Raw genomic sequence first — 26385 nt, 5'->3', positions numbered from 1 at the left:
AGCAAGAGAAGAAAAGAAGAGAGAAAGTTGTCAACATATATTTTTTTTTTCTTTTTGGAAGTAAAACCAATGATGTTGGATTGATCATTGATGGTTACAAAAAAAATTAGTTAAAGGCATAATATGTATCATATCTGATCTTCTACTAAAACTAGTAAAGTACATCATTTTGAAGGAGAGAGATATGCATATAAGTAACTAACATCATGCCGACAACAACTACAATAGATTTATTTCAAAATCAAATCAACAATACATAATATCTCTTGAACCCAAAACTAGTTCATATAAAGGTGAAATAGGGCATACAATAAGACAGCCTAAGTAGTTTACATATATTACAAACACATATTAAGCAAAATTTTAAAATATAAAGATACACATACAAATAATAAACTATCAAACTCTAAGACTTTATTATATTTGGAAACTCCAAGCCAGTACCAGCCAACTTTTCATCCATGATTTGACTCAATCTGTCAACCATTTCCTCACTTAGAAGGTTAACCCAATCCCCCACCTCACCTTTCCTAAATAAGCTCTTATTATTAAAGTTTAGTATAGATTTTCCATCTTTGTTAGCTTCCACATTCTTCATGTTTTGAAAACTACACAACTTTGTAATATCCTCGACAACATGATCTCTCTCCTCTTGTGCTGAAAAAGGGCACCCTAAAAATTCGGCTAATCTCATAACTTGAAGATTAATATTCTCTTTCAAGTCTTCGTACTTTAAAAACATAACCTTTTGAGGTGATTTTAGACTTTCTTCCCAGTAACCTAACATATGATCCCAGTATGGACCATATCCTACTTGACCCGTACAATACATATCAAAGGCCTCTTCTAGTGAGAAAGGCCCAAGATTACTTGGCCTAATATTACTCATAAAGTGCCAAATTGATACAAAAGTGTCAAATGGGTTCCTACATATGTAAACAACCTTGCAATTAGAGTTCTTAATGATGGTTTTAGGCAAAGAATTGTAAGGGACATGAGATGCAAAAAGCCTTGGAGAATCAAGATTTGATAAATTTGGAACTTGGTTATTTGCATAAACCTTGTATTCAAAGAATGGCACAAGGTCATGTGGGTTAGACCTTTGCAAGGGGTGGTCTATGGAGTTCACATCAAATCGACTTCGATTCACTATGGCGAAAACAAGAGCTTTTAACCAAGTAGTGCCGGATTTTGGAATAGTGGCAACGATCACATCACTATCTTGAGCTTCAAAGTGGGTTTGAGCTAAGATTATGGCTTGAATTTCTTTGGGTTGACACCAAAATTTTTGAAAAAGGTAGAGATTTGGAGTTCTCCATCCTTTAACTTTAGGAAGGGATAAAAGTAGTTCCTTGCAACTCTTTGTTATACCTTGGAACTCTTCTTCTCCTTCTTCTTGTTCTTCTTCTTCTTTCTTTGGGAAGTTAAGAGTATCCATTTATGATAAGTTGTAGCAATATTTTGTGTTGAGTTTGAAATTGTTTTAAGAATTGTATGTAAAATACATGTTTTATAGTTCTCTTATAAAAGAGAGTATATGTAGAGATCAGAACAAGGACAAGTTTTTGTATGTAGGCCCAATCAGAGTACTAGTAAGTAATAACTAACTCAAAAAAAAATAGGGTTGTCAACTTGTCATCACATTTAGCACATGGTACGTCGAATCTATTGCATTGAGAACACATGTTTGGTATTGGTAATTTGGTATGTATCAAGAATCAAGATAAGTTAAACAACTTTAGAAGGAACCACAGAAAAATAAATAAATTAATTAATTAAAAAAATAAAAAAAATAAAAATAAAAATAAAAATAAAAATAAAATAAAAACCCATTGAAGTAGAGTCAGACAAAAGTTGACATGATTCAAAACATGACACAAGTTGGACACGAAAATATCAGATTAATGTCAAGAGTTTATGATACATTTAATTAAATGGGTCAACACGTCATGATACGTTTAATTAAACAGGTTGATAGTGTTGAGATTTTTCAACACGCAAAAGTACGTAACACAACTCAATTCAACCTGCCTAAAACACAATAATTTATGGTATTTATTACTATCTCTGTTTTTTTTTTTTTTTATATATGCATCAGTTTGACCAGCACATGTGTCAAGACGCTACTTTGACCATAAATATCTTTAATTGTGTATTAGTAAAAATTGTAACAAAATTATATTATGAAACTAGACATTATAACGAATCTAATGATATATAATATAATAACATTTATTCATTTTTTAGAGGTGAAAAAATTAAGTCAATCATGGTATGTGAATAGTGCAATTGTCAAAGTGATGCATAAAAAAAAAATAAAAAAAAATAAAAATAAAAAAAAAAAAACAAACAAAAACAGAGGGAGTATGATAAATATATTTTTAATGAGGTTGATACTTTTTCATATTGCATGACATGAACCGAACACGAAAAAAGTGGGTTGTCAAGTGATTCTTACACGTTTAAGTAACTGAATCAATATGACACGATTATACTTTAATGTCAAGGGGTTTTTTATACGTTTATAAATATTTACTACTTTTTATAATTTTACAATGTTAATAATTACAGATATAATCGTCAAAATTGTGTAATTGCAAGCGTGATAAATGAAAAGGTAACAACTAAAAAATAATGGGAGGTAGTGTTTTTTTTTTTTTTTTAATATTCTACATTTACATAAACTAATCACTCACTATCACTTTTAATCATATTAATTCTCCAACAAACAAGTAAAATACATCAATGGGGACTCACCTTTTTTTTTTATCATTTGGGGATTCACCTTTGTTTTTTTTTTTTTTTTTTTTTTGACAAAACCTTTGATTTTTCATCATAAAGAGATTAGCGGTCATGGATATTAAAATAAGTTTGATAAAATAATTGTTTATTTTTAATTTTTTTACAACTGGCATTGTTGATAATGTGGGTTCGTTAAAAACAGCTACTGTATAATTTGATCTCAATCATCTCATAAACACAGTTTACCTATTCGATCTCTGCTTAACCTATATAAAATAATAAAATTTTCTTATTACTATCAAAATATGCATACATATATGAAATTCAAAAAGTGTCTTCCTAATTTTATGATAAAACATTCTATAGGTATATTTGTGTTATTCATATATATATGTTTTACTAGCTTCTCTTTTTCCTACTGTAGTAATTAAATATGTATTACTGTACAACATACTTCCTTTAATCATATTACTCACACCATTACACCTATTTTTCTAAAAATTCTGAACTTTTCAGGGTTTAAGAAGAATTTTTTAATTTCTTTTTCTAATAATGCAAGATTGTAATTTGAGTTGGAGAAGATTGAGTATTTTGTTTGTGAAACAGAATTAAATATATCTTTGGAAAGCAAAGTAAGTATTTAGTAGATCCAATAACTCTTTGATTAATTATAATAAGTACTCCGTATTTAGTATTTATGGAGGTTAGTAGACACTTCCTTGTGGTGACAGTTGTAATTAAAAAAACATTTAGGAAGTAGTAGTTTTGTAATTAAGTGGGCGGATTTTTTAATTCTAGTGACCGGTAGCCTCTTAATAATGAAAAATGAAAGGTGGGTTTCCAAATAATGAAAAGTATGAAAGGTGAATCCTAAAAACGCATTTTTACTCTTTAACAAACCTTAATTACATAATATTTTAATAAATTGAACTCAATCCATAAAAATTTGCATGGGTCAAAGTGTTGCATGTAAAAAGACGAGGGAGTAGTCATCAAGGCGATGCACTTTTAGGGTCTTGGTCGGCCTCAAAATAAATATTAAAAATTAAATGTCATACAAGAACCTTCACCGGACCATCGGATTGTTTTAACCAATCAGATAAACACACATATACTCTATTTAATGTGCAACAATGAATAATTATTGAGATAAGCATATTGCTTAATTGGAGATTCGAAATCGGTTTTAAATCATTTTAATTGGCCCCTATTAATATTAGTAATTGAATGATTTAATATTTTAATGATTTAATATTTTAATTTGGTGACAAACTACATATGCGAGCACGTAACTAGACGGCTAGGCCCAGCCAGAGATAATGCTCGACCGCAAAATAATTAGCAACAGTTTATACTACGTAATTGAATACTTTAGGAGTAGGTAGTAGCACATGTAATTTGCTTTAAGCCTTTAAATATAAATATGCTTAGAAGTTAGAACTTAGAACAGCTGTTAGGCCTTAGTCATTAACACTCTACTTGTGACTTGACCACTTCTGATTGGGACCAAGTTTGTTCTATGACGATTTCATTTTGGAACCATGTGTGCATGTATCATCTTATTTTCACTAATTTCATACAAAAAAAATCTATTATATATAATATAAACAAATACTACGTATCTAATAAATTTAGATTATTTAGATAAGCTTACAATTTATATCAAAGAAATTTAATTTATTATATTTAGATGTAAAAAGTTGAGTTAAGTTCATATCATAAAATGAAAATCAAGTAAAGACTACAATAAGGGCGTAATCTAATTAAAATCCTAGTTAAGAAATAAGGAGTGTAGCCTAATTAAAATCCTAGCGGGATTTGGGATTGTATGATTGTATCTTGTATGGTCCTACAAATATTAAGATCCGGATTAGTGACGCATTTTCATATTGTAAGATCCATATTGGGATTTTGACATCCAATTGCAATAATGTTATTATTGTAGTTGTTGTTCTTGTTATTACAATATTATGTTAGGCTATATAATAACTACTACAATTACTCCAACTTTTTTTTTTTTTGAAAGACTACAATTACTCCAACTTATAACAACTACAATAACACTTTTCCTCAAAAAAATAAATATAATAACACTCTCTCCATTATAGCTCCTACCTTCATAGGGCTTGTTTGTTTGACATAGTAAATAAAAATTAAATTTTTTTTTAAAAAAAAAAAATTTAAAAAAAAAAGCATGTGAAGTGAGCCTTCTTAAGGATTGCAAGTTTTGTGTATCATTTTATTTTATTATTATTTTTTTTAAAAAAAAAAAAAAGGAGAAGTGGAATTTCCTAGGAATATTGATTTCCCACAAAATGTAGGAACTTACTTACCTAACCCCCTCCCCCCCCCCCCCCCCAACAAATCGATAGAAATTCCCATGGAAAGTTAATTTACTTCCCTTATTTTTGTCAAAAAAAAAAGTTACTTCCCTAAGCTCATTGTTAACCAAACAATTTTATGAAATTCCCATAAGTTTGATTATAGGAATTTAATTCCCACAAATTTGCAATTCAAGTGAACCAAACAACAGCTAGTATATGTGTCATAAGACATTGACCTTAATCTAGTACTTTTTTTTTTGAAGGGGACCTTAATCTAGTACTTGATATATGATGATCAATAACATTTTTTGGTATTAATTTACCTTCTTAATATTTCTTTATTTTTTTGTATAAAATAGTATCATGCGATCATCAACATTTTTTTAATTAAATTTTTGGTTTTATTTATGTAATTTTGATTTTATAATTTCTTGAAAAAAAATTTTACGTTGGATTAAAATTTTCAAAAATTATATTTGCATTGTAAATATTAAAAGACTAATTGTTTTCATATTATAATGTGAAAAAATGAACCGATTGTATTGCTTTTATCATTAAAATAATATTTTTTTATATTTCAAATAACCACTAGAAAAATATCATGACATAATTTTTGGCAGATTTACCTTTATGAACAGACTAAAGGCCTGTACTCATTGACTGAACTCAGCTGAACTAAACTGAACTTATTAGAGCTGAACTGGATTGAACCTAACTGAATATTTTATAAGAGAAGGAAATTGGGAGCTGAACTGAACTGAACTGAACTTATTGTTGAACTGAACTGAACTGTTAATAATCGTATGAGAACAAGCCCTAATTTAGGTACCAACACTACCCTACCTTTAATGCGCTACCAAAAATTATGACATAATAAATGAATTTGTTGATATCTTCTGGAAGAATTGAAAAAAAATATATGTATATTTTTCACGTTTACACAGTTTGCTTAAAACAATCCAACTTTTACGAAATATGGAAATAATCCCACCCTGGACCCTCATTAGCTCAAAACAATCTCTGAGCGGTTTGAAGAAGGTGACTTGCCAGTTACCACATGTCACCTCCTAATTGTGTCTTTTTTTTAAATAATTGAAAGAACAAAAACCAGCCCTTCATGTTCCTCTTTCCCCTTCCTCGATCTCCTACCTCCCTATCTCATTCCCGTTCTTGTTCACCGAATCCAATCCCACCCCTTTCCCTGCCTAACAGTCGCATCCCCACCGCCTAACAGTCACTGAGATTGGCGTCAAGGTTTTTCTTCTTTTTTTAAAAAATTTTTTTTAACTTGAATGTTGTCCTACATATTTATGGTAAGGGCGGGGATTTGGTGGCTTTTGGAGTGAGATTAGGTTAAGAGGTGGGGCTCTCAACGTATCATTTGAGATTTCCAAAACTCATTCGACCTGACCTAAAAGTAACCCAATCCATATTTCAATATGTAAAGGCACAATAATTTAGCATGACTCAAACTTGAACTAAGCCCAACTCAATCCGACATAATCAAACTCAATTAAGTCATCTAAACTAACACCTCTACCTAACGTACACAATATAAATTCTTGGCTGCATTCTAGTGCAGCCAAGCTAGCTGCAACAACATTAAATATGAACATATAAGACTTTAAAATGAACATCAGTTTTTTTTTTTTCTTATTCATATCTTAATTCTCTTTCTTCTTCTTCTTCTTCTTCTTCTTCTTCTTCTTCTTCTTCTTCTTCTTCCTTAGATCTATTATTTTTCTCTCTCTTCAGTTTTCTTCTCAATTTAAAATTTTCTCTCTCCTCTTTATCTCACTTCCCTTCCATCTTTAAATTTTTCTTCTTATTTATATAAATTTTTGAGCTAGTAATTTGCGTTTTGATGGGTATAATCCTTTCTTTCTAAATTTATGAGTTTCAGATTCAATCATTTGGCTTTATCGAAGAGGAAAGGAAAAAATGGAGGAGAGAGAAAGTTGAGGTCAAAGAAAACAATGGAGGTCAGATTTTATCAATTTGTAATTGTTTTTTGTATGATTTCAATTCGTTGATCATGCATGATGATTTATTGTTTGATTATTTGAAATTATTATGAGTTTGTGATGCATATCAATTAAATTGCTTAATTAATTGTTAATGAATATCAATTGTATTGCTTAATTTGTAGTTATTTTCTCTTTCTCTCTCTTTCTTTTGATTTCTAATCATGTTACAAATCAATAATTATTTTCTCTATGATAAATCAAGATTAGATTTAAGGTGTATATTCAATTTTTTAGAGTTTCAATAATTACAATTGATCTTGAATATAATTTCTGTAAAAAAAAAAAATGAATACGTAGGAATTTAAAAATGAACATCTTTTACAAAATGAGCATTTAGTACACTGAAAATGAATATTAAATACATAAAAATGAACATATTTCAACAAATTATTTTATCTTTATTTTTCATTAATAATTATGTACAATGAATTTGAACCTTTATGAAAATCATGTTCATTTTAATATCCTAAATGTTCATAACTTTTAGTTAGATGTTCATTTTATAAGTGCTCATTTGTTAATAATAAATGTTCATTTTTATTAGGTTGAAAGTAAAATATAATACGTTGAAAGTTAAACTATCTGAACATTTATTGTTGAAAATTTGAACAATTTATTATGAATATATATGTTTCGTTATTCTTACGAACATATCTGTTATTGATTATGAACACATATGACATATAGAGTGATTATTATTTACATTTTTAAGTATTGTACATGTATTGATGATTATATATATATGAACATTCTAAATAATTATTATGAACATATTTTGTGATGATTATGAAAATTCTGATTATTTGTTATATTTTAGTGAGTACAAATTAATTGTATTTGTAAAAGACAAAGACTCTGAATTAGTGAAGAAACAAGTAAGAAGTGATGAAGAAGTATATGATATGTACAATGAATTTGCCTTTAGGTTGGAGAATTTCCGATGTATATGATCCCAATTTTATGGTTGTATGATAAAGGTCCATTTCTAATATACTAAATGTTCATTTTTTTTTGACATGTTCACTTTTTATTACTGAATGTTCATTTTTATTACTGAATATTCTTTTTTTTTTTTAATGTGTTCATTTTTCTAACTAAATGTTCATTTTTAAGGTCGTGGTCTAGCAAATTTATGATTGATTATATGATAATCAGATTCATTTTTAATAAATGATCAATTTCCTTATAACATGTTCACTTTTTAGTATTAAATGTTCATTTCTTTTACGTGTTCATTTTTTGTTATTACATGTTCATTTTTTTCGTGTTCATATTTTTCAACTAAATGTTCATTTTTTATTTGGGCCACGCTTTTTGGGCCTCACTTGTTGTAGCTAACCAATTGCGTACACAAGCCCCCAAACTTTGCCGGGACCTAGTTATTATCTAGACTAACTATAATTTTAAAAACACCAAGATTGGATGATTTGGATCATATGCTTTAATCCTTAAAACAAGATTTGTGAAACATATTGCCAATAGGGGTCCATGACCATTGACCAATATACATGGGCTACTATGTTCATATTATGCTAATTTTACAAAATCTTAATATCCTATCTTTATTCCATGGGTTGATCCATAAACAATTAAGTAAATAAAATAATCCATCTAAATTATTGGATTATACCCATACCCGAATCCTATACCCATTTCCAACCAATGCCAAAAGTCTAAATTTCCCAAATTCTCAAGATCAAAGTTCTTATCTTTTCCATCATCAAACCAAATCCAAACTTGTCTCATTTTTCTCTCTCTTTATATCACCTCTCTCTCAAAACTTCAATTCAATTCTTGAAGCTGCAACAATGGAGGCATTAGCAGGTTCTAGAATCTATTTTCCATGCATAAAACCCCCAACTATGAAGCACAATTTCAGAAGACAACAACGGGTAATGATTACCAGAGCCTCCATTGCTGTTGAACAAAAAAACCCAGAATCTAAAGTTGCTCTTGTTAGGATTGGTACTCGAGGAAGGTACCATTTTTGGTTTTATTTTGTTTATTTAATTTCTGGGTTTTGTTTATTTTTGTTAAAATGTACCTTTAATTTTCGCTTTTGATGTATTTGATCTGATTTGGGTTATGTTTGACACTTAGCGGAAATTGTGTTTGTTTTAAATGTTTGGATGGAGATATGTATTTCATTTTTGTGTATCGAGTGCTCTAGGGTAATGATGTAGATGAGATTCGATTCGAGGTACTGGGTGACTTTACCCAGCTAAGGTAGTTGACATCCACGAAACGATGTGTATTACCCTTATACCCTTATATTTTGTGGCATGGGGGGAAGGAAGTGGGGAGAGGGGGTCTGTATGATGTATATAGCTGCTAAAAGTGATTGTTGTAGGGAAATTGAAGGTTTTACAGTATGAATTATGTATAGGACTAAAGTAATTCAATTGGGTATCTTAGGCTGCATTGTTTATGAGTTTGCACATTGATTTCATTGCAATAATATTGGTTCAAGACTTCAAGTAGTACATTAATGATGATATGTGACCATATATGGTGCTGAAAGTTTTTTTACCATCAGGAAACAGATTGATGTGCTTGATTAATGTGCCATTAGTAAATAATACTCCCTCTGTTAGGATTTACTTTAGCATTGTTTATTCATATTACACTATCAACCTGACTATAAACTTCGGATAGAGGGAGCAAATTACTATTAAGGATTGCGGGATTCGACAAACTTTTAGTTGCCTTTTAAGGATCATTACCAAAATTTGTTTAGTCTATCCTGGTCAGCCTTGGCTACATAGAAAGTTTTTCATTTGTTATTGATTATTGCAAACACTAGAAGTGCCCTTAGTTCCTGTATTTTGTTGGGTCCCCACATTTTCCTCCATCAAACTACATGATCATTGCCTAGTTCTTCAGTCGTATTGTATGAAAATTGATTATAATTCACAATGCCCTTTTGAAACAAACTGAAAGTCTTCAGTGCTTATGTTGATCCTCTAATTGATCGTCTTTCTATTCTCCTCTCCTTGTTTGTTTTATTTAGTATGATGTCGTTTGGTGGCTCATTTTCTATCCTCTTGGTGGAAAATTCATTTACTTTTCCTCACTCATGTCTTATCTTCTTCAACATATATCTACTGGAGTTATATTCCTTTTTTGCATGTGTAGGACAGTCCATTAGCACTTGCTCAAGCTTATGAAACACGATCCAAGCTTATTGCAGCTCATGAGGAGCTGGCTGAGGAGGGAGCGATTGAAATTGTGATTATTAAAACCACTGGTGACAAGATACTTACTCAACCATTGGCAGACATTGGTGGAAAGGGCTTATTTACTAAGGAAATTGATGAGGCCCTCTTGAATAATGATATTGATATTGCTGTCCACTCCATGAAGGATGTTCCCACATATTTACCAGACAAAATAGTTCTACCTTGCAACCTTGAGCGTGAGGATGTTCGTGATGCCTTTATTTCCACCACTGCAACTTCCTTAGCAGACCTTCCTGCTGGTAGTGTTGTTGGTACTGCGTCACTGAGAAGGAAATCTCAATTACTACATAGATATCCATCCCTTGAAGTAAGTCTACCTACGGTTTTTCTTTTCTCCATCATTCTTAGGATGCCTGGAAAACTAAAGGAAATTGATATACCAAGGAAATTCATATACCCTGCTTGTTATAGCTGAGTGATGCATTTAACTTTTTAATATAGTGGTTGAAAAACAATCCTTTTTTTTCTTTTTTTTTTTCCCCATTATAGTCTCATGTATCTCAAGGGAATGAGCAAGTACAATAATTCCTATGATCTGTTTAGACATGGATTTCCCACCTTTTATAGAACCCATTGAAGGAGTGTTTAAACTTGGTGTCCATTAACGGCTATTACAGTGGTTGAGCAAAAACTTTGGTGTCGTCTGTTTTAACAAAGTAATGCACAAATGAGGCGAATTGCCAGTTTCATTGAGGGTGGTACTGAATTAAACAAGGCATACTGCAAATTTTGTACTTCGTATAATAATTTAATTCTTTGTCTATTTGCTTTTAAGTTGTAAGTTCAAGTTTTGATAGTAGTAATTTTGTGTGATAAAATCCTGTCCAGTAACAAGATAAGCTTGTTGTGTTGAAGGGCCAGCTTCACAATTGATACAATGTAGATTACTGAAATACTGTCAGCATATAAAAGAACTTGTAACTTATAACAGAATAAGTTCAACTTTTTTGATGTTAATTTGACAAAATTAGGATTGGATTGTGAATCCCTTATTACTCCGTGTATTAATTGGCTGTTCTGGTACAGAACAGAATTACTTTAGTTGGTATACTTCTTTATTAATCAATGATACTGTATTACTGTGTACCTTTGGGTATTGTACTCATTGCTGGTCGTGCTGGCAATTTCCATTTAGACATGGATGTTTTCTTTTCTCTTACTCACTTTTTGCTAAGGGGGAGTACTTGCCATTTGGAAATCTGTTTAGTTTTAAATTTCATTGCCTAAACAGTACTTACTGATTTGGTTTATATATTTATGCAGGTACTTGATAACTTCCGTGGCAATGTACAGACGCGTTTGAAAAAGCTCAATGAAGGATTAGTGCAAGCAACACTTTTGGCATTGGCTGGACTAAAGCGATTAAATATGACTGAGAATGTTTCTTCTGTTCTTTCTATTGATGATATGCTTCCAGCTGTTGCTCAAGGAGCAATTGGAATCGCTTGCCTAAATCATGATGAAAAGATGGTAAGTTTGATTATTCCAAGTTATTCGTTAGCATATATACACATTGATTTTACATGAATGGGGCAATATGCCAAGTAATCAGTAGTACAGGTACTGATGCTTATCATACTATTTGTTCATTCATCCACTCTTAAACTTTTTCCACTTGTCCAAATGGGATGCTCAAATTAAAATTGACCAGGAATGTGGAAATTTAGTTCCTTGTTTGTTTAGAAGTGTAATCATTATTGTTTATAGTGGGGCAGAGATTAATCTTGGACTAGTCTGTATTACTTGTTACTATCATTTTAGAATCCAATTTGTCTTGTATAATGTACTTAACTATGTAGCTTGACAATGAAATCCTGTGGGGAGCAATTACATGTGATGAGGCCCATCAGGTCTCCTTATTTGTTCTCATTTTTTGGTTTGAATTCTAGAAATAATTTTGAAAATGCTGTGTGAGTTTATGTGTATATTACCTGTTAAATGAATGATGAAGCAATTGGACTTACATGAATTCTATGGGGAAGCTCTCTGGTGAGTTTAGTTGGGACTTGAAGGAGAATTATATAAGTTTGTCATTCAGACGTGATTTCAAGACTTATAGGTTTTGATTAAAAGATACATTTTTTGTAAGTGTTTTGATCGAACACCAAATTATTGGGTACGGTGGTGGAAACTATAAGTTGATAAACTCAGGTTTCCTTGAGTTCCGTGCTTCTTGTAAGCATTACTTTCTTGCAATACTCCCATCAATAAGGATTTAGTACCCTATCAAATTGAGAGAGAATTCACAACCATGAACTATATTGATCTCATAGTTAGAGGAGTAACGTGTTGCCTGATATTTTCCTTGTAGGGCTCCTAAGGTAAATTTATTGTAAATATTTTGAATATACAGTGCATCAAGTTTTAAAATCTGTAATCGATTATTCTTAGATGAATGATTTTATTTCTTGTAGTTAATTGTCAAAATGGAGATGAATGATTTTATTTCTTCATGTTCTCAATATTTGTGCTATTCCGGTTTCTGCAACAGGCAGTGATAATGCAAATAATTTCTTCTGTGCTTCGTCTTTTATTTGCTAAATTGCATCCCACTATTTTCCAAACTAATGCTTTCCGTTGTTTTCTGAACCAATTTTTATTTCCAGGCAAACTACCTAGCCTCTTTGAATCACGAAGAAACTCGATTAGCAGTTGCTTGTGAGAGAGCGTTCCTTGAGACCTTGGATGGGTCTTGTCGTACTCCTATTGCTGGTTATGCTTGCAGAGATGAGAATGGGGACTGCTTTTTCAGAGGACTTGTGGCTTCTACAGACGGAAAGAAAGGTAGATCTATTTCACTGGTTGTCCATTTCATTAACCATACTTACCTAGCTTTATGACAGACCGCATTTAATTTAGAGCCATCTGTAAGGAACTCTAGCTAGAGTACCATAACTTTTCTTCACTTCTTTAATTTTATACATAGTAACTCTAAACTTAAATCCAAACCAATGTAGCGATGTGGTCTATCTGTAGAATTCTTACACGGGTATTATGGATGTTCAGATTTTGACTTGCAAGAAGTTCAAATATATCTGAGCAAACTATAGATTAGTATTGAAATAATTTGGACAGAGGGAGCTAAATTGTTTTTATGATATCTTGCAGTAATTGAGACTTCTCGAAGGGGTTCATATGCTTTTGATGATATGGTAGCGATGGGAAGAGATGCTGGAAAGGAGCTTCTTTCTAAGGCTGGTCCTGGTTTTTTTGATCCGAGATAATCTTTGGAAGTAACACAAGATTCAAGAGAAACTCGTTTCCTGATCTCTGGTGATCCCCTCAATCTTGTTGTAGCAGTAGCATGGTGTGTGTTAATGTAGCGATAATAGCATGATGATATTCTTTAGGCTTTTGTAGACTTAGGATTTGCATCTTTCATTATGCGGAAATACAAGTGCTAATCCTGTCGATCTGTGTATTAGTTTGTATGAGTTTGTAATCTGTTGGTTTGATTTATTGAGTTCAATTTTGGCCTTCATCTCTTCCTTTGATCACACTATCAATTTTTTCCCGTTATTTTCCATTGCTAGTTTGGAGCTTTGAAAGTTTATCGTCTAAGAGGTTCAATAGTGGATGATGAATTGATGAGCAGTACTTGGACAAATAATATGGCCAAATTTTTAAGGAAATTGTCATTGATTGTTTGAGCTAAGATTTTTTTTTTTTTTTTTCCTTCCTGTTCTCTTTTGTTTTTGAAAAACTATGTATGCATATTTTTGAATTTTACTTTTTGTTAAGTTCAATTTGCATTATTATCAAAGAACTAGATTGCACATATGTTAATGCTTAAGGTATATTATTACAATCAAATCAATAATAAAATAGTTAATGCTAATAGATGCCATAATACCTAAATTTACAATCATACTAAATATAATCTTATAGATAATGCTAATAGATGGTACAAAAAGGTACGTATTAGTTTAGATTCTATCATAATACTACTAATTTTTTTAAATGCTAAAATTACATTTATAATACGAGTAATAATAATTTCACAAAAATAAAGGTATTTTATAATACCTCAATTAATTCCATTATCATCATCATCATCACCAACTACCAACCTTCGAACCCAAAATCTACTGAATCAAACACAAAGTCTAATCCAGCGGACCAAGGAGAAGATCGGTGTCGCAATCAGCCAAGTAAATTAATTTAGCTAAACGTTGACACCTACATACATGTATAGAATTAATTTATGCTGTTTTTACACTTTTTTTTGCATGTTTTTTAGGAGTTGATTAAAGTAAATAAATGAGCGATTTTATCAAAATAATTTGAACACCAAAATTAGAGAAAGGTTACAGCAGTAACTATGTGTATAAATAATTTTGAATAATTTGTCTATTAACAATTCTCAATCTCTTTCTCAAAATCTGTGTCAAAAAGGTGAAAATGGAGAAAGTATAATAACACATGAATGAAAAACATATACGAAGTTTCAAGTATTAAAAAAATCGGAGGAAATTTATCATTTTGACTCTAGTTTGTGTTTTATACATAAAATAAGATATAGTTATGAGTGCATGTTGTCTTAACGTATTGTTTTCAAATACTAACAATTTACAATTTATATTATTGATAATTAAAAATATAATCAATATTCATCATTGGCAAATGTGACGATCAAGTAGGGACATGTAAAAAAACCTGCAAATATATAACTAACACCCATTAGAATTATGAAATAACTTATTAATAACCCCAAGGTTGATTACTATATCTACAAATACAATTGTTCATATCTACATAACTTTTGTAGATCATAACAATGTAAAACACTACTACATAATTTTGTTGCACAACATTAAAATTAGTAACACTTGGTCATGAAATACATGTAACAAAGGGATAAGTGAAAATCTAGAACAACTCCCTAATTAGTTCAATACAATCTTTGATCACATAATTTTGTGACCTATATCCTAACAAAGAAAATACTAAGTTCAGGACCATTACTTCCATCTGGGTTCATCATGTAATAAGTCTCAGAATCCTTCGATCCGATCACACGTTCGAAAAACGAGCGCATATACGTAAGCTCACCATCAGGGGTTTCAACACCTTCACCACTAGGCAGTACACCAGCACCCATCGAAACAGCGTGCAACATTTGCATTACACTTAAGTCATCATCAGTTGGCTCTCTTTTTATGCCATACCCAGTTTTCTTACCATTACAATACATTGTCCAAATGGGCTCCTCAATGAGCTTGGTTTTGTCGGACGGGTGCTTTTCGCACTCTAGCGCGATTCTCACTAGGCCTAAGCCCATGTCTTGCAATAGCTTCCCCGTTGGGATGGCTAGCTCTAGCAATAACATGGGGAGGCACCTAGGATTTTCTTGGATTGCTAGGTTTACCCTTGCTTTTCGGTACCCAAAGAGTGTCCCGGTTATCCGGGTCCCACCATGGACATGCCCGTCGTTGATCCTACCGGTCATTGGAATCCGACATGTAGGGGATACTATGGGGAAGGACCTAAAGACAGAGCGTACCCTTCTTAAGAGTTTATTTGATTTAGTAGGGTTTTTCCTCTGAGAGGGTGCTTGGAGGAGGGATATTGGTCCTCGAGGTGACAATGACACATTGTTTGGTGGGGTTGTAGCTCCGGATCGGGGTGGTGAAGGGGGTGGATGTGGATGTGGAGGCGGAGGATGAGGAGGGGACCGTCGTGGTGATGATGTTGGGGATTGTCGAAGGGGTCCGGGCATGGTGAGTATTAAAACAAGAATCAATGTTAGAAAGTTGGAAAGTTTGGAGACAAATGAAAGAAGATATAACAATGTATTTGCTTTGGAAAGAAGAGTATAAGAAGAGAATGTTGTGGATTGCACGTTGAGTTCGGCCGTGCTGATAACTTCAGCATGAAAACACCCTCACTTCACCTTACAAGAGCGAGTCAAAATATGTTGTTAATGCCGGCTGTTCTTGAATGTTAAAATACTGGGAAAACAAATATTAGAATTTCTCCAATGAAATCAGAAAAAATTCTTCTATTGTTAATTTTCTAAGAAAAAAATCATGATATGGAAATACACATAAAACTATATATTATAAAATAAGCTAGACATTTATTTTAAGAAAGAGGTCAAACACAAAAGAATTTGTGCAAGTCACTCCAAAAATTACATCTAGACGTGCTTTGCAGTCTGCAGTCTGCACGTTGGCATATTCTAAGTTGCGAGGGCAGTTCCACAAATAGAGCAATACAGTTCATAAACAAAGTAATCTGCAGTTTTCATCCTATTGATTATTCGTTATGTTTCGAAGCTTTCGGTTTACAGCTTTTGTAGACTCAATACTTCATTCCCTCCATTAGTTTATGGAAACCGGAAAAAACTAGTTTACAGTTCGAAATTGAAGTAATTAATGTATGAAGACTCACATTCAAAAATTATTATGCACCTTATATGCAAAACTTGGTTCAAAACCAACTCAAAACAAACTAGGAGTAGGAGTTAAGGAGATACTCTTAAGCACCAAGAAAAAGTAATTTAAAAATATGTACATTCTTACAGTACCAAAAACATCTACCACATAGTAAAGATACATTTATAATATCTACACTGAAGCATAATTATTAAAGAGGAAGCATTTAGCTGACATCGATCAACATCGAGTTTTAACAAAAACAAATACATGACTACCTACTAAAATATGTTACAAAGTTTACAGGTTAAACTGAAAGTATGCAGGGAACTAACTGGAACTTTCAGAAGCATTTCCTGTGAACGATTGAAGGCCCCGTTTCATCATAATCTGCCTTGGTCACATGCTGATTCTGAGGAAATACAACTTTGGCAAGAATTGCACCTCCAATCCACGCTGAATACTTGGTTAAGTCTTCAGGCATATATTCTGGTGCCTGTTGAGCAAGGGCATCAGTAAAAGAAGGGAAGGAATTCAGCAGATACATACTCCCGTATTTAGGCAATGTGGCAAGCTACAATCAGAAATTATTTTTTCTAACCAAGAGATAACTCATGGAAATTCGGAAAGGAAATTACAACATTAGAGAGATAAAATTAACTTAAGACATCTTAAAGTCTTAAAATCAAATATTTGCATGTTAATCACATTCTTCCTCCGTTCTTTTTCAATTGCAACCGAGGGGGTAGTGGGGACGGGGAGATGCAAAGTTTTTTGAAAAAGGAGAAAGATAAAAAGGGATCCTTGTGATGAAGAGTTAATCATTAGCTAAGTTAAGTAATGTTGTAATTGTTTTGCAACTACCCAAATATGAACATGTGAGTCAGTGAGAGTGACCTATGAGGAAAGCGATACTATCATGGTTTCATGCTCATTAATAAATTTCTTCACTTCTTCAATCATTGTATTCCAATGTCGTAGAAACTGGAGTCCATATCAATCCTCAAAAAAATCAACATCAAGAGTGTAAACTCAAGAAAAGTTGATCCCACCAATGCATCACTAACCAGCAAATCCTTTACCTCCCTAGATTTAGAGTATGATATGGAGATATAAATTTTCATTTGTCTATATAACTTGAGAAAACAAATAGATTATATAACCAAAATCCCAACTCTTAAATGGTCCATCCTGCTGCTTTCTAAAGTGTAGTCTTAAATGGCTGTTTGAATGATTAGAAGTGAGCATATTTCTCTTAATAATTGGTTAGCCACAATATGTGCTCTAACACATCTCTCAAGAAGATGATGAAGAAGGTTGTGAAAGCAGTTTGAATGCTAGGCTTTGAAACTTGTTACAGAACTGTAGTTGGGCTGCCAAGACAAATGGTCTACATATGCTCTTAAAGTATTCTATTCTCACGGAAATTGCATCATATTAAAGGAAAACTTTCCATACATCTTTAAAACGGAGATGAGTCTTCACATTTCATCTCTACTGTCTAACAAATTGGCTTTCAGTAATGGCTTGGGTAGTGCAGGGCTTAAGAATCCTTTTAAAAGAGCAAAATTAAACATATCACTTTCCTTGAATCTATCAAAACAAGGATATGATATGCAATACATACTCCCAACTCTGACAAATACGAAGTGTGATCTAAACATCACAACTTAACAATAGAAATTAACTAATCTACATAAAGCAAGGCACTGGTAACAGTGTCAAAGATGCATGTTACCTTAACCAGAGAAGGACGGATGGCTGAGCTACTTAAGTTGCACTCTTTCTGGAATCTGTCTTCAAAGCCTGCAGTAGCAAGGAAAAGTCAAGATTCTTGAGAGCTCACCCAAAGATTTACTAAAGTACAACAATTACATCCAACATCCATTTACAATAATAATGATTAAAATAAAAATAAAAAAAGAAAAGAAAAGAGAGAACCAACAAAAAATAATTAGGACAAGGTTGTTGCATCAGGGAGATTCTAAGCCTCCCCCAAACAAGCTGTAAACACTAGGGCTTTAATCTTAAAAGAGTTCCAAATAAAGTCAACTATGGGAAAAGGAGATGTAAGTGGAGATTTTAGTACATGATTACAGAACAATATTAGCACTCAAAAGGCTAGAAGGTCCCGAACCACACCCTTCTAAACATGGGAAAGCACTTGATCTAGCTAAGATGCATGTCCCCAAAATTTATAAGAATTTGCAGGAAGGAAAAAAAAAAAAAATACGACATCACATTTTTGTTCATACAATTATTTGCTGAAGATAAAATATTTGATATAATTAACTTTGAAGATTAGAATAGTTATTAGTTGAATAATCCAAACTTCGTTGACAGTGAAAAACCCTGGAAATATTTGAATATTAATTTCTATTTCTTGATTAAAAAGGAGTGAATACATTAGGAAATTTTATTGAAATTCAAAGAGAAATATTGTAATATTGATCACTGTTAAGACCCAAACCTAGGATGGGAAACTAATATCCAGAGATTTAAACATAATATATATCCCAGCAGTAAATCAACTACAAATTGTGTGAACAATCTTACGCGCCAAGAAAAAATGGGTTTCAGGCACAATTCTTTGGACTCAAAGAAGCAATTCTAGCATTCATCTACTCGTAAGAACTTCTAAAGCTCTTTATGTGCTTATGTGCATTGAATGTATCATATGGTACCTTAGTGCTAGACCATGTGAAATACAAGGCAGGGTAAGATGGAGATGTATAAGGCATTACTGTTATCCCAATGCCTCTGATATGGATCTAATGAGCCTAATCTAGGATGGTAAGAGGGAGTTGGGTAAACAGCCTTAACCGTATTAAAAATTTGCAAAGAGATTCTTCGAGGCATACACCCAAAATAGAAATTATATTATTTCTGTTTAATCATTGATCTGAAAGCCAATACAATTTATAAGTCTTTGCAGCTGCATGACTAGTTTGAACCACCAAAATCCTGTATAACTGTGTTATTACACTTACATGTAACATTGAATCCATACAAAATTACTTTTTTATTTGGCCTTTAGAAATGCTTAGAATGAGGGGATTGTTAACAGGTAGAATTATAATTTTCAAGTGTAAATTGATACACAAATTTAGATTTACTGGTGGTTAACTTTTACAAACATTAAGAATCAATATAAACAAGAATTGTTGCGATCGCACATTAATTTTTTTTCATGATTTTTCTGACAATCAAATAGAACCTACCAAACAAACACCAGGTAAAACTAGGGGACATTCTTTTATGCTTTAGATATTATGTATTTCACAAAAAAGTGTTCCATTGCAGCACTCTAGCAAAGTACAGAAGTTGGGAAGTTCTTGGTCTTTGACTTACCAGCCATGCAAGATGTGCCACCACAGAGCACTGTGTTTTCCAGAAGCTGACGGTGATTCTCAGATGATACAGTGGATATACTATGTACTAGCTGCTCAACAATTCCATTCGCTTCTAAACCCAATATAGAAGGCTGAAATAGTGCTTCACCAACAATGTATCTTTCTCTTCCAATTGTAATGACCTGAATCATTGCATGAAGAAGGATAAGGTCAGTGTATCTATTCTAATGCATTCAGTACCATGCAATCAAGGTATGAGTAGATGAGGTGATACACATAGAAACTGAGTCAGCTGATTCAAAGAAGTAAAGATAATTACCTGCTAGCAAAGCATGTTATAATATCTTGAGAGCCTAGCTATAAGCTATGAAGTGAAAACAATAGATCAGCATCTCTACATTTAATTTCTTCACTAGGATTACCGTTACTATATATCGAAACACTAGGCAAACTCCAGCAAAATCCTAATCCAGCCTTAAAACTTTTCCTTGTTTACCCACTCTACAGACATCATGTCCCCTATGATTAAGTGAAAATGGCAGCTTCCAGAACTTCCTTCATCTCCTAGAGAACACTCTCATATAGAATTAATTGAAGATTATCTCTCTCTTTCCTCTTCATCTATCTATACCTCTTCCTTTCTCCCACCATTACAGAATTAAAAGAAGACCTTCATTCAGTCTAACTATAATCTTAGAATAGGGTCAGCAGCATCGGAATTTTCTCTTCATCTATCTACCTCTTCCTTCTCTCCCATGTCTTCTTAAGCTTTAGAAGTGCCTCCACATAAGTCAACACCAAGAAAAGGCCTTCGTTCAGTCTCACTACTAATGAAGAAGAGTGATAAGCATCAGAGAAGTCTCCAGATCAAACTTAAGGACCAACTTAATTCAGCGCTGAACAGCAGCCTTATCCTTATCCTTCTTCTATCTTTTTGTAATAAACTAATCTAAGGAAAGGCAATATGTAATAGTCTTTAGCTTTAGTATATACTTGTATAAAGAGAGGGGAAGGGAAAAGGTAGGGAGATTTTTGGACTGAACCCTAAGGAGAGCTGTGACCTCAAGTCACTATTTTGAGAGGTGCGACCTAAAGTCACTAGTGGAGATTTGCAACCTAAAGCTGCTAACTTGTGAAATTGTTTATTATCAATCAAAGCTTCAATCATTTCCTTTTAATCTTACTGATTTATTGCAACTTAGCTTGAATCCATCACGTATTTCTTTTATGGGAAATGGCACAACTGGATAAATCTGACTTAATGACAATTCAGAAGATTAAGAGATCAGTGTAAAGATGATATGCAGTCATGCAGCAAAAATTTATTAGACGTAAGATAGGGAATAATGCCTGCAACACTAGAAATATGACTGAAATCTTGCATATTGTGTAGCTAGAGAACCTCATCAATTTAAAAGGAACAGTTGGCAACTTGGCAATAAGATAACTGGATACTCATCTCCTCACTTTAGATTTGTTTCAAAATTTGTCTTGTATGCTTTTACTGACGATCAATTTCATAAATTATCAATCGAGTATGAGTATATATGAAAGCCAGAAAGAAGAAAGAAGAAAAAAAAAAAAAAAAAAAAAGGAATCTACTAATACTCGGGGAAAGGATCTCAGATTAAAAAATAGATCAATAATTCAAGTGGTAAATCAGTAAAAAAATAATAATAATATTGAAAAGAAAAAAAAAACAAACAAACAAACAAACCTGTCCATCAGGAAGTGTATGTTGTTCTTTCTGAGAATTATGCAATAGCTTCTCATAAGCAAGTTCATCCTCAGCACAACAAGAAAACTTCTCTTTCAATCTTTCAATATCAGACAATTTCAGATTTACTTCTGGATTTGATTTTCCAAGTTCCTGAGCAAGTAACTTCGTCAAATCAATACCTCCAACCTCAAATCTCCTTGAAGAGATATGATGAACTGCACCTTCGATAACTGGTGCAATGTCTGCAAGTGATAGAAAGTTTAAGTTGCATACCCTTGACTTTATTAAAGGAACTCAATATGCCATAATAACCATTGATGAAAAAGATTTGGATGCTTCTATTTGAATATTTTCTACATCAAACTAAGACCACAATACTTACTTCGTTCTCTTTTAATTGCAATGTTTCAACTTTCACACTTGTCAATGCACTACTCTAACCATGAAAATCTTAAATCATGTATTGTTAAATATTATAAAATGTTGATATCGAAACAGTAGAGCTACAACAATATATTGCAATTTAACATTTATCTTTATATATAAGTAAAGAAATGATCAAAAGTAGAATGCATGAATAGTGCAAAAGGCAAAATGGTGCGATAAAAGTAAATGAGGAAGCATAGGGTTTGCTTTATACATAAAATTTCCTGAAATTATTCAACTATCCAGATTTAGCTCAATAAGCCTCTTAAGGTAATATGATAACTTGAATGACTTCAGATGTCACATACTAAACCCAAAAGCATCAAGTTCGACTTTGGATCCTCCTAATTAATTGGCCCAGTTGTCAAATAATTAGACTAGTAAAAAAAAAACAATACTTGCACCTCCTGCACGATCACGAGCCAAGCATAATCCTGCACTGACTTGTATCTCGTGGAAGATTGAACCATCCATACCCGCGCAAAAATAAAGAAAATTACATCAGGGCAAGTCATGCGTGTTGGGACTAGGATAGTGTTTGTAAAATTCCTACGATGGGAATTGGAAGTCATTAAAACTATTTCATTTTGCAGCTGAAATAAGTGAGCAGAGCTAGCCAACAATTAGGACTCAGCTTGTTTTTAGGGCTAAGTAGAAAAAGGCAGAAAGCTGAGAAGTTAGTCATGTGTGTTGGTGGGTAACCATCTTAAAGATACATCTACTATTTCTTAATGCTACTGCGATCTTGGAAACAGCCCTTCCACCTGTGAAGACCTTGTGAGACCTTTCTGTATGAATGGAAGGATATGAGTCATTGGTCCTTTTTTTTAGGAACATGAGTAAAAAATGAGCATAATCCTGAAATTGCATTTTTGAAGATTATTTATGTAGGCCATATGATAAAGGGATCATTGCCAGAGAGCTGACAGGAAAAGGCACTTCGCAGTTTGCAATCAAGTGTCATATCTTAACCTTAGTGTACATATACGCATCTTTAATTAGCATAAACACTCCACATAAATCAATTAAGAAACATCTATTTATTTTAGATTCAACTATTTGACTATAGTTCAGCTATAATGAAGCATTCCGTCAATAAAAGAAGACTGCAAGTAATATTGAGCATCCACAAGGAAATGCAGAATTTCCACAATCAAAAGTTAAAGCTAAAAAGAGGGTAATAACTTTTATAACATCAGTTTCTTAATTCTATATTCACAGACCTATCTTTCCATGACCAATATCAACTGAACAGCCGGATATACGCCCTACAGCATACAGTGATAGTACTCCTTGTTCTGCAGCATAAAACCCTGAGACATTGAACGTTTCAAACAGCAGTTGGACCAATTGTTCTCGCAGGCCCTGCAATTGTTCGAGAGTACAACAATACTTTAGATTTGAGCAACAGCTACAATGTGCATCACATCAACAAGATTGGATTGAGCATTTTGTCAATGTATAATTTCATGGATCTACTAGAAAAGAAATGTGTATATGCAATAATTTCCAGGTTAATACTACATGCATGCAAAATGTACATAGAAATGAATCCAAAATCCAAACTAGAAACAATGACTAAGATCTCAGGTTCAAATACTGATAAGAAGCACACTCCATCTGCTCTTTTTTTCTTACATATATAGACGGATATCTCATTAAATCATAATAAATGTGCAGCAAGTACGGGTTTCTTGTTCAGCAACAATTGATGGAGGGTATTAATTCTGCAGTCTCTTAGATCAGGAAAAAATCTGATTACTTTCTTTTCTGCCTTGAATACGCATCATAATAGTCACCATAAAATTTTACACTAATTTCTTCACAAGATAACATGCTAAAAAAATATTTTCAAGCATTCCAAAACTGTGGAATTACAATGAAGACATGGAAAATTTCCATTTCATCAATTCACACTACGGACGTCGGATGTAAAGTGCAACACAACACTCACAAGATTACACTGCAACCAACACCTCGACAATTACCTAGATCAAAAAAATAACTGCAAATTATTTTAAATAGTTGGGTCAGGTCATGTAGCTAACAACTTGCTTTGATATTAGCATGAAAACCATGAAAGAAGCCCACGTACTAGTATCATTAGAGAATGACTCATGTCCAATTACAATCACTTCCGTCAATAAGTATTCAGAAAATATACGAAAGCGAGAGAGTAAAAATTTGACCTTCGGAGTTGAAAGTGGATCAGTAAATAATATCTGCCCTTCGTTTCCCATTTCCCATCCAAGGCCAGTATAGAGAACATGATGCAGCAAATCTTCCATGGCATCCCAATCTCTAACGAAGCCACGAACAATGGGGTCGATAGTGATATCCTCAACTGTTGAAGCATTCACTGTTGAACCATCCTCCAAGACCTTCTTCATCTGGGTAGGAATTACCTGTGACTCATTGGATAAAAGCAATAATGTTAATGTCAGTTGCCATCATGGGAAACAAGTTCCCTCATGATCACAAAAATCTTCCTCTCAAACATTCTCACATATTTCAAAAGAGGAATAAAAAGAAGGATCATAATGGGGTATGTGAGTGAGAAGTTTCTACAGCTTAAATGTTTTTTTGTACTTGCTGGGAAACAAAAGCATGGACCGATATCAATTTACACCTCTTTTCATAGTAAGGGGTAATCTACATATCAATCATCATTAGCATCTCATTGCAACATATGTGCAGCCGTTGCATAAAACAAGGTAGCTAAACCTTCTCATATACGCCAGTTTTGAAGTGATAAGATTTTAAAGGGTCAAAGTGGGTGTCAAAAATCAAAATTGTCAAAAACCATTCCTGCAATCCGAAGCTCAAGTGAAAGCAGACTTCCCTACATCTACAATGGGCAATCTTGACTAAAATATTTCCATCTCATACTCATTTGGCTAAAGTGCTAAACTACCATGCCCGAGCATGCGTGTAATGACTCATTATTAATTGTTTAACCCTCTTCTTAAAGAGGACACCACCACCTAGTACCATACAAACAAATGAACAGCATAAGTTAACCTAAATTTCCATGAAAACAAAATTATTTCACTGTGCATATTATTTAGCCTTCTAACACATTATCTCTCCGGTCCCTAAGCAATAATAACAACCTGTATCCAAAATTTAGGGGAAATTGACATTTTATGTTCTGAATTGGGAACCTTTTTTTTCGCTTAACAAGCATGCATAAGAACATCCAAAGCAAACGTACACCATTTATCCTCAAAACACATGAATTATGACATTCATTAAAACAATAACGCAAATAAAAACCCTACAAATTAAAGCTGATAATATTAATTTCAAAGTAAATAACCCATAAAAAAAATAAAATAAAATAAAAAAATTAAAGGTAAGCAACATAAATTAGCTCAAATTGGGTTCTTTGAATTCCTAATCGACATGCAATTAAAGACGACAACAGCAAAAAGAGTTACAAAAATAAAATTCAAACTTTGGAAAATACGTTGACAAAAAAAAAGTAACAAACACCCACAAAATAGAAGTAAAAAATCAAGAAAATGAAAGAAAAAATTAAAAATTTTAAAGTGGGTTTTGCCAGAAAATGTTGAAGGGTAAAAGAGAGAAAGAGAGTACCAAAGGTGGGTTTTGATCAGGAATCGCAAAACCAGCTTTGAGAAGCTTGGAACCTGCATCCACTACCACTGCTTCCATTTTTTTTTGTTTCTGGGTATGTTGATAATCTGGGTTTTTGCATTGATTTTACAGTTATAAACCCTTCAAGCGGGTGACCATATTTATTTGAATTTAATTACATGTTTGGTTGGAGACTTGGAATGTTATTTTGATTGGAAACGGATTTAAATAAATCATTACCGTTACTAATAGTTTAGGTGATAATTATCATTATTTAAGGATAATGGTTTCCCACAAATTTTTAACACAAAGTTTCACAGTGTGGCCAGCCACAATTTTTTTTATTTTTTAAAATTCTTTCTCTCTCCTCTCTATTCTCTTTCTCTCTCCTCTTTTCTTCTTCTTCAAGCTAGAACATTCATCTCATTTTCTCAGAGAACGTAACACAAATTTCGCAATCGTCATCAATAGTCGTCTTCATGGTTCGTTCGTCGGTGATTCGTTCGTCGGAAATAGTGGTTTCACTGGGAGGGTAGTGGTGGTTTGGTGACTCCGTCGTCGGAAAACAAGTTCAAAG

General features: G+C 32.7%; 2 protein-coding genes and 2 pseudogenes across 2 annotated transcripts; 1 reads left to right on the top strand and 3 right to left on the bottom strand.

Annotated features, from left to right (window-relative positions):
- Positions 1–406: 406 nt before the first annotated feature.
- LOC145594364 (cytosolic sulfotransferase 15 pseudogene) lies at positions 407–1438 on the bottom strand (annotated as a pseudogene).
- A 7358-nt stretch (positions 1439–8796) lies between these two features.
- On the top strand, positions 8797–13813 carry LOC145593682 (porphobilinogen deaminase, chloroplastic-like). The gene is made up of 5 exons (XM_081649998.1): positions 8797–9071; positions 10234–10639; positions 11596–11802; positions 12939–13116; positions 13441–13813. The coding sequence occupies exons 1-5, from the start codon at positions 8902–8904 to the stop codon at positions 13554–13556; spliced, it is 1077 nt and encodes a 358-aa protein (XP_081506124.1). The 5' UTR covers positions 8797–8901; the 3' UTR covers positions 13557–13813.
- A 1443-nt stretch (positions 13814–15256) lies between these two features.
- Positions 15257–16051, bottom strand: LOC145595958 (protein MIZU-KUSSEI 1 pseudogene; annotated as a pseudogene).
- Positions 16052–16812: 761 nt separating this feature from the next.
- On the bottom strand, positions 16813–26028 carry LOC145595577 (actin-related protein 7-like). The gene is made up of 7 exons (XM_081651989.1): positions 25809–26028; positions 24398–24613; positions 23432–23573; positions 21780–22024; positions 20061–20244; positions 18448–18515; positions 16813–17205 (listed from the first exon to the last, which is right to left on the bottom strand). Exons 1-7 carry the CDS (start codon positions 25884–25886, stop codon positions 17053–17055), a joined length of 1086 nt encoding a protein of 361 aa, XP_081508115.1. The 5' UTR covers positions 25887–26028; the 3' UTR covers positions 16813–17052.
- Between the last annotated feature and the right edge of the window lie 357 nt (positions 26029–26385).

This window comes from Chenopodium album, chromosome 19 (assembly GCF_948465745.1).
Source record: "Chenopodium album chromosome 19, dcCheAlbu1.1, whole genome shotgun sequence".
Taxonomy (NCBI): domain Eukaryota; kingdom Viridiplantae; phylum Streptophyta; class Magnoliopsida; order Caryophyllales; family Amaranthaceae; genus Chenopodium; species Chenopodium album.
The sequence above is the reverse complement of the archived record's forward strand: the minus strand, read 5'-3'. Positions and strand labels throughout refer to the sequence as shown.

Coding starts and splice junctions, on each gene's coding strand:
- LOC145593682 (XM_081649998.1), top strand. CDS start 8,902: ATGGAGGCATTAGCAGGTTCTAGAATCTATTTTCCATGCATAAAACCC. Junction 10,640..11,595: donor ATAGATATCCATCCCTTGAA/GTAAGTCTACCT, acceptor ATATTTATGCAG/GTACTTGATAACTTCCGTGG. Junction 11,803..12,938: donor TAAATCATGATGAAAAGATG/GTAAGTTTGATT, acceptor TTTTATTTCCAG/GCAAACTACCTAGCCTCTTT.
- LOC145595577 (XM_081651989.1), bottom strand. CDS start 25,886: ATGGAAGCAGTGGTAGTGGATGCAGGTTCCAAGCTTCTCAAAGCTGGT. Junction 23,574..24,397: donor ATCCACTTTCAACTCCGAAG/GTCAAATTTTTA, acceptor GAACAATTGCAG/GGCCTGCGAGAACAATTGGT. Junction 17,206..18,447: donor TCCGTCCTTCTCTGGTTAAG/GTAACATGCATC, acceptor CTTGCTCAACAG/GCACCAGAATATATGCCTGA.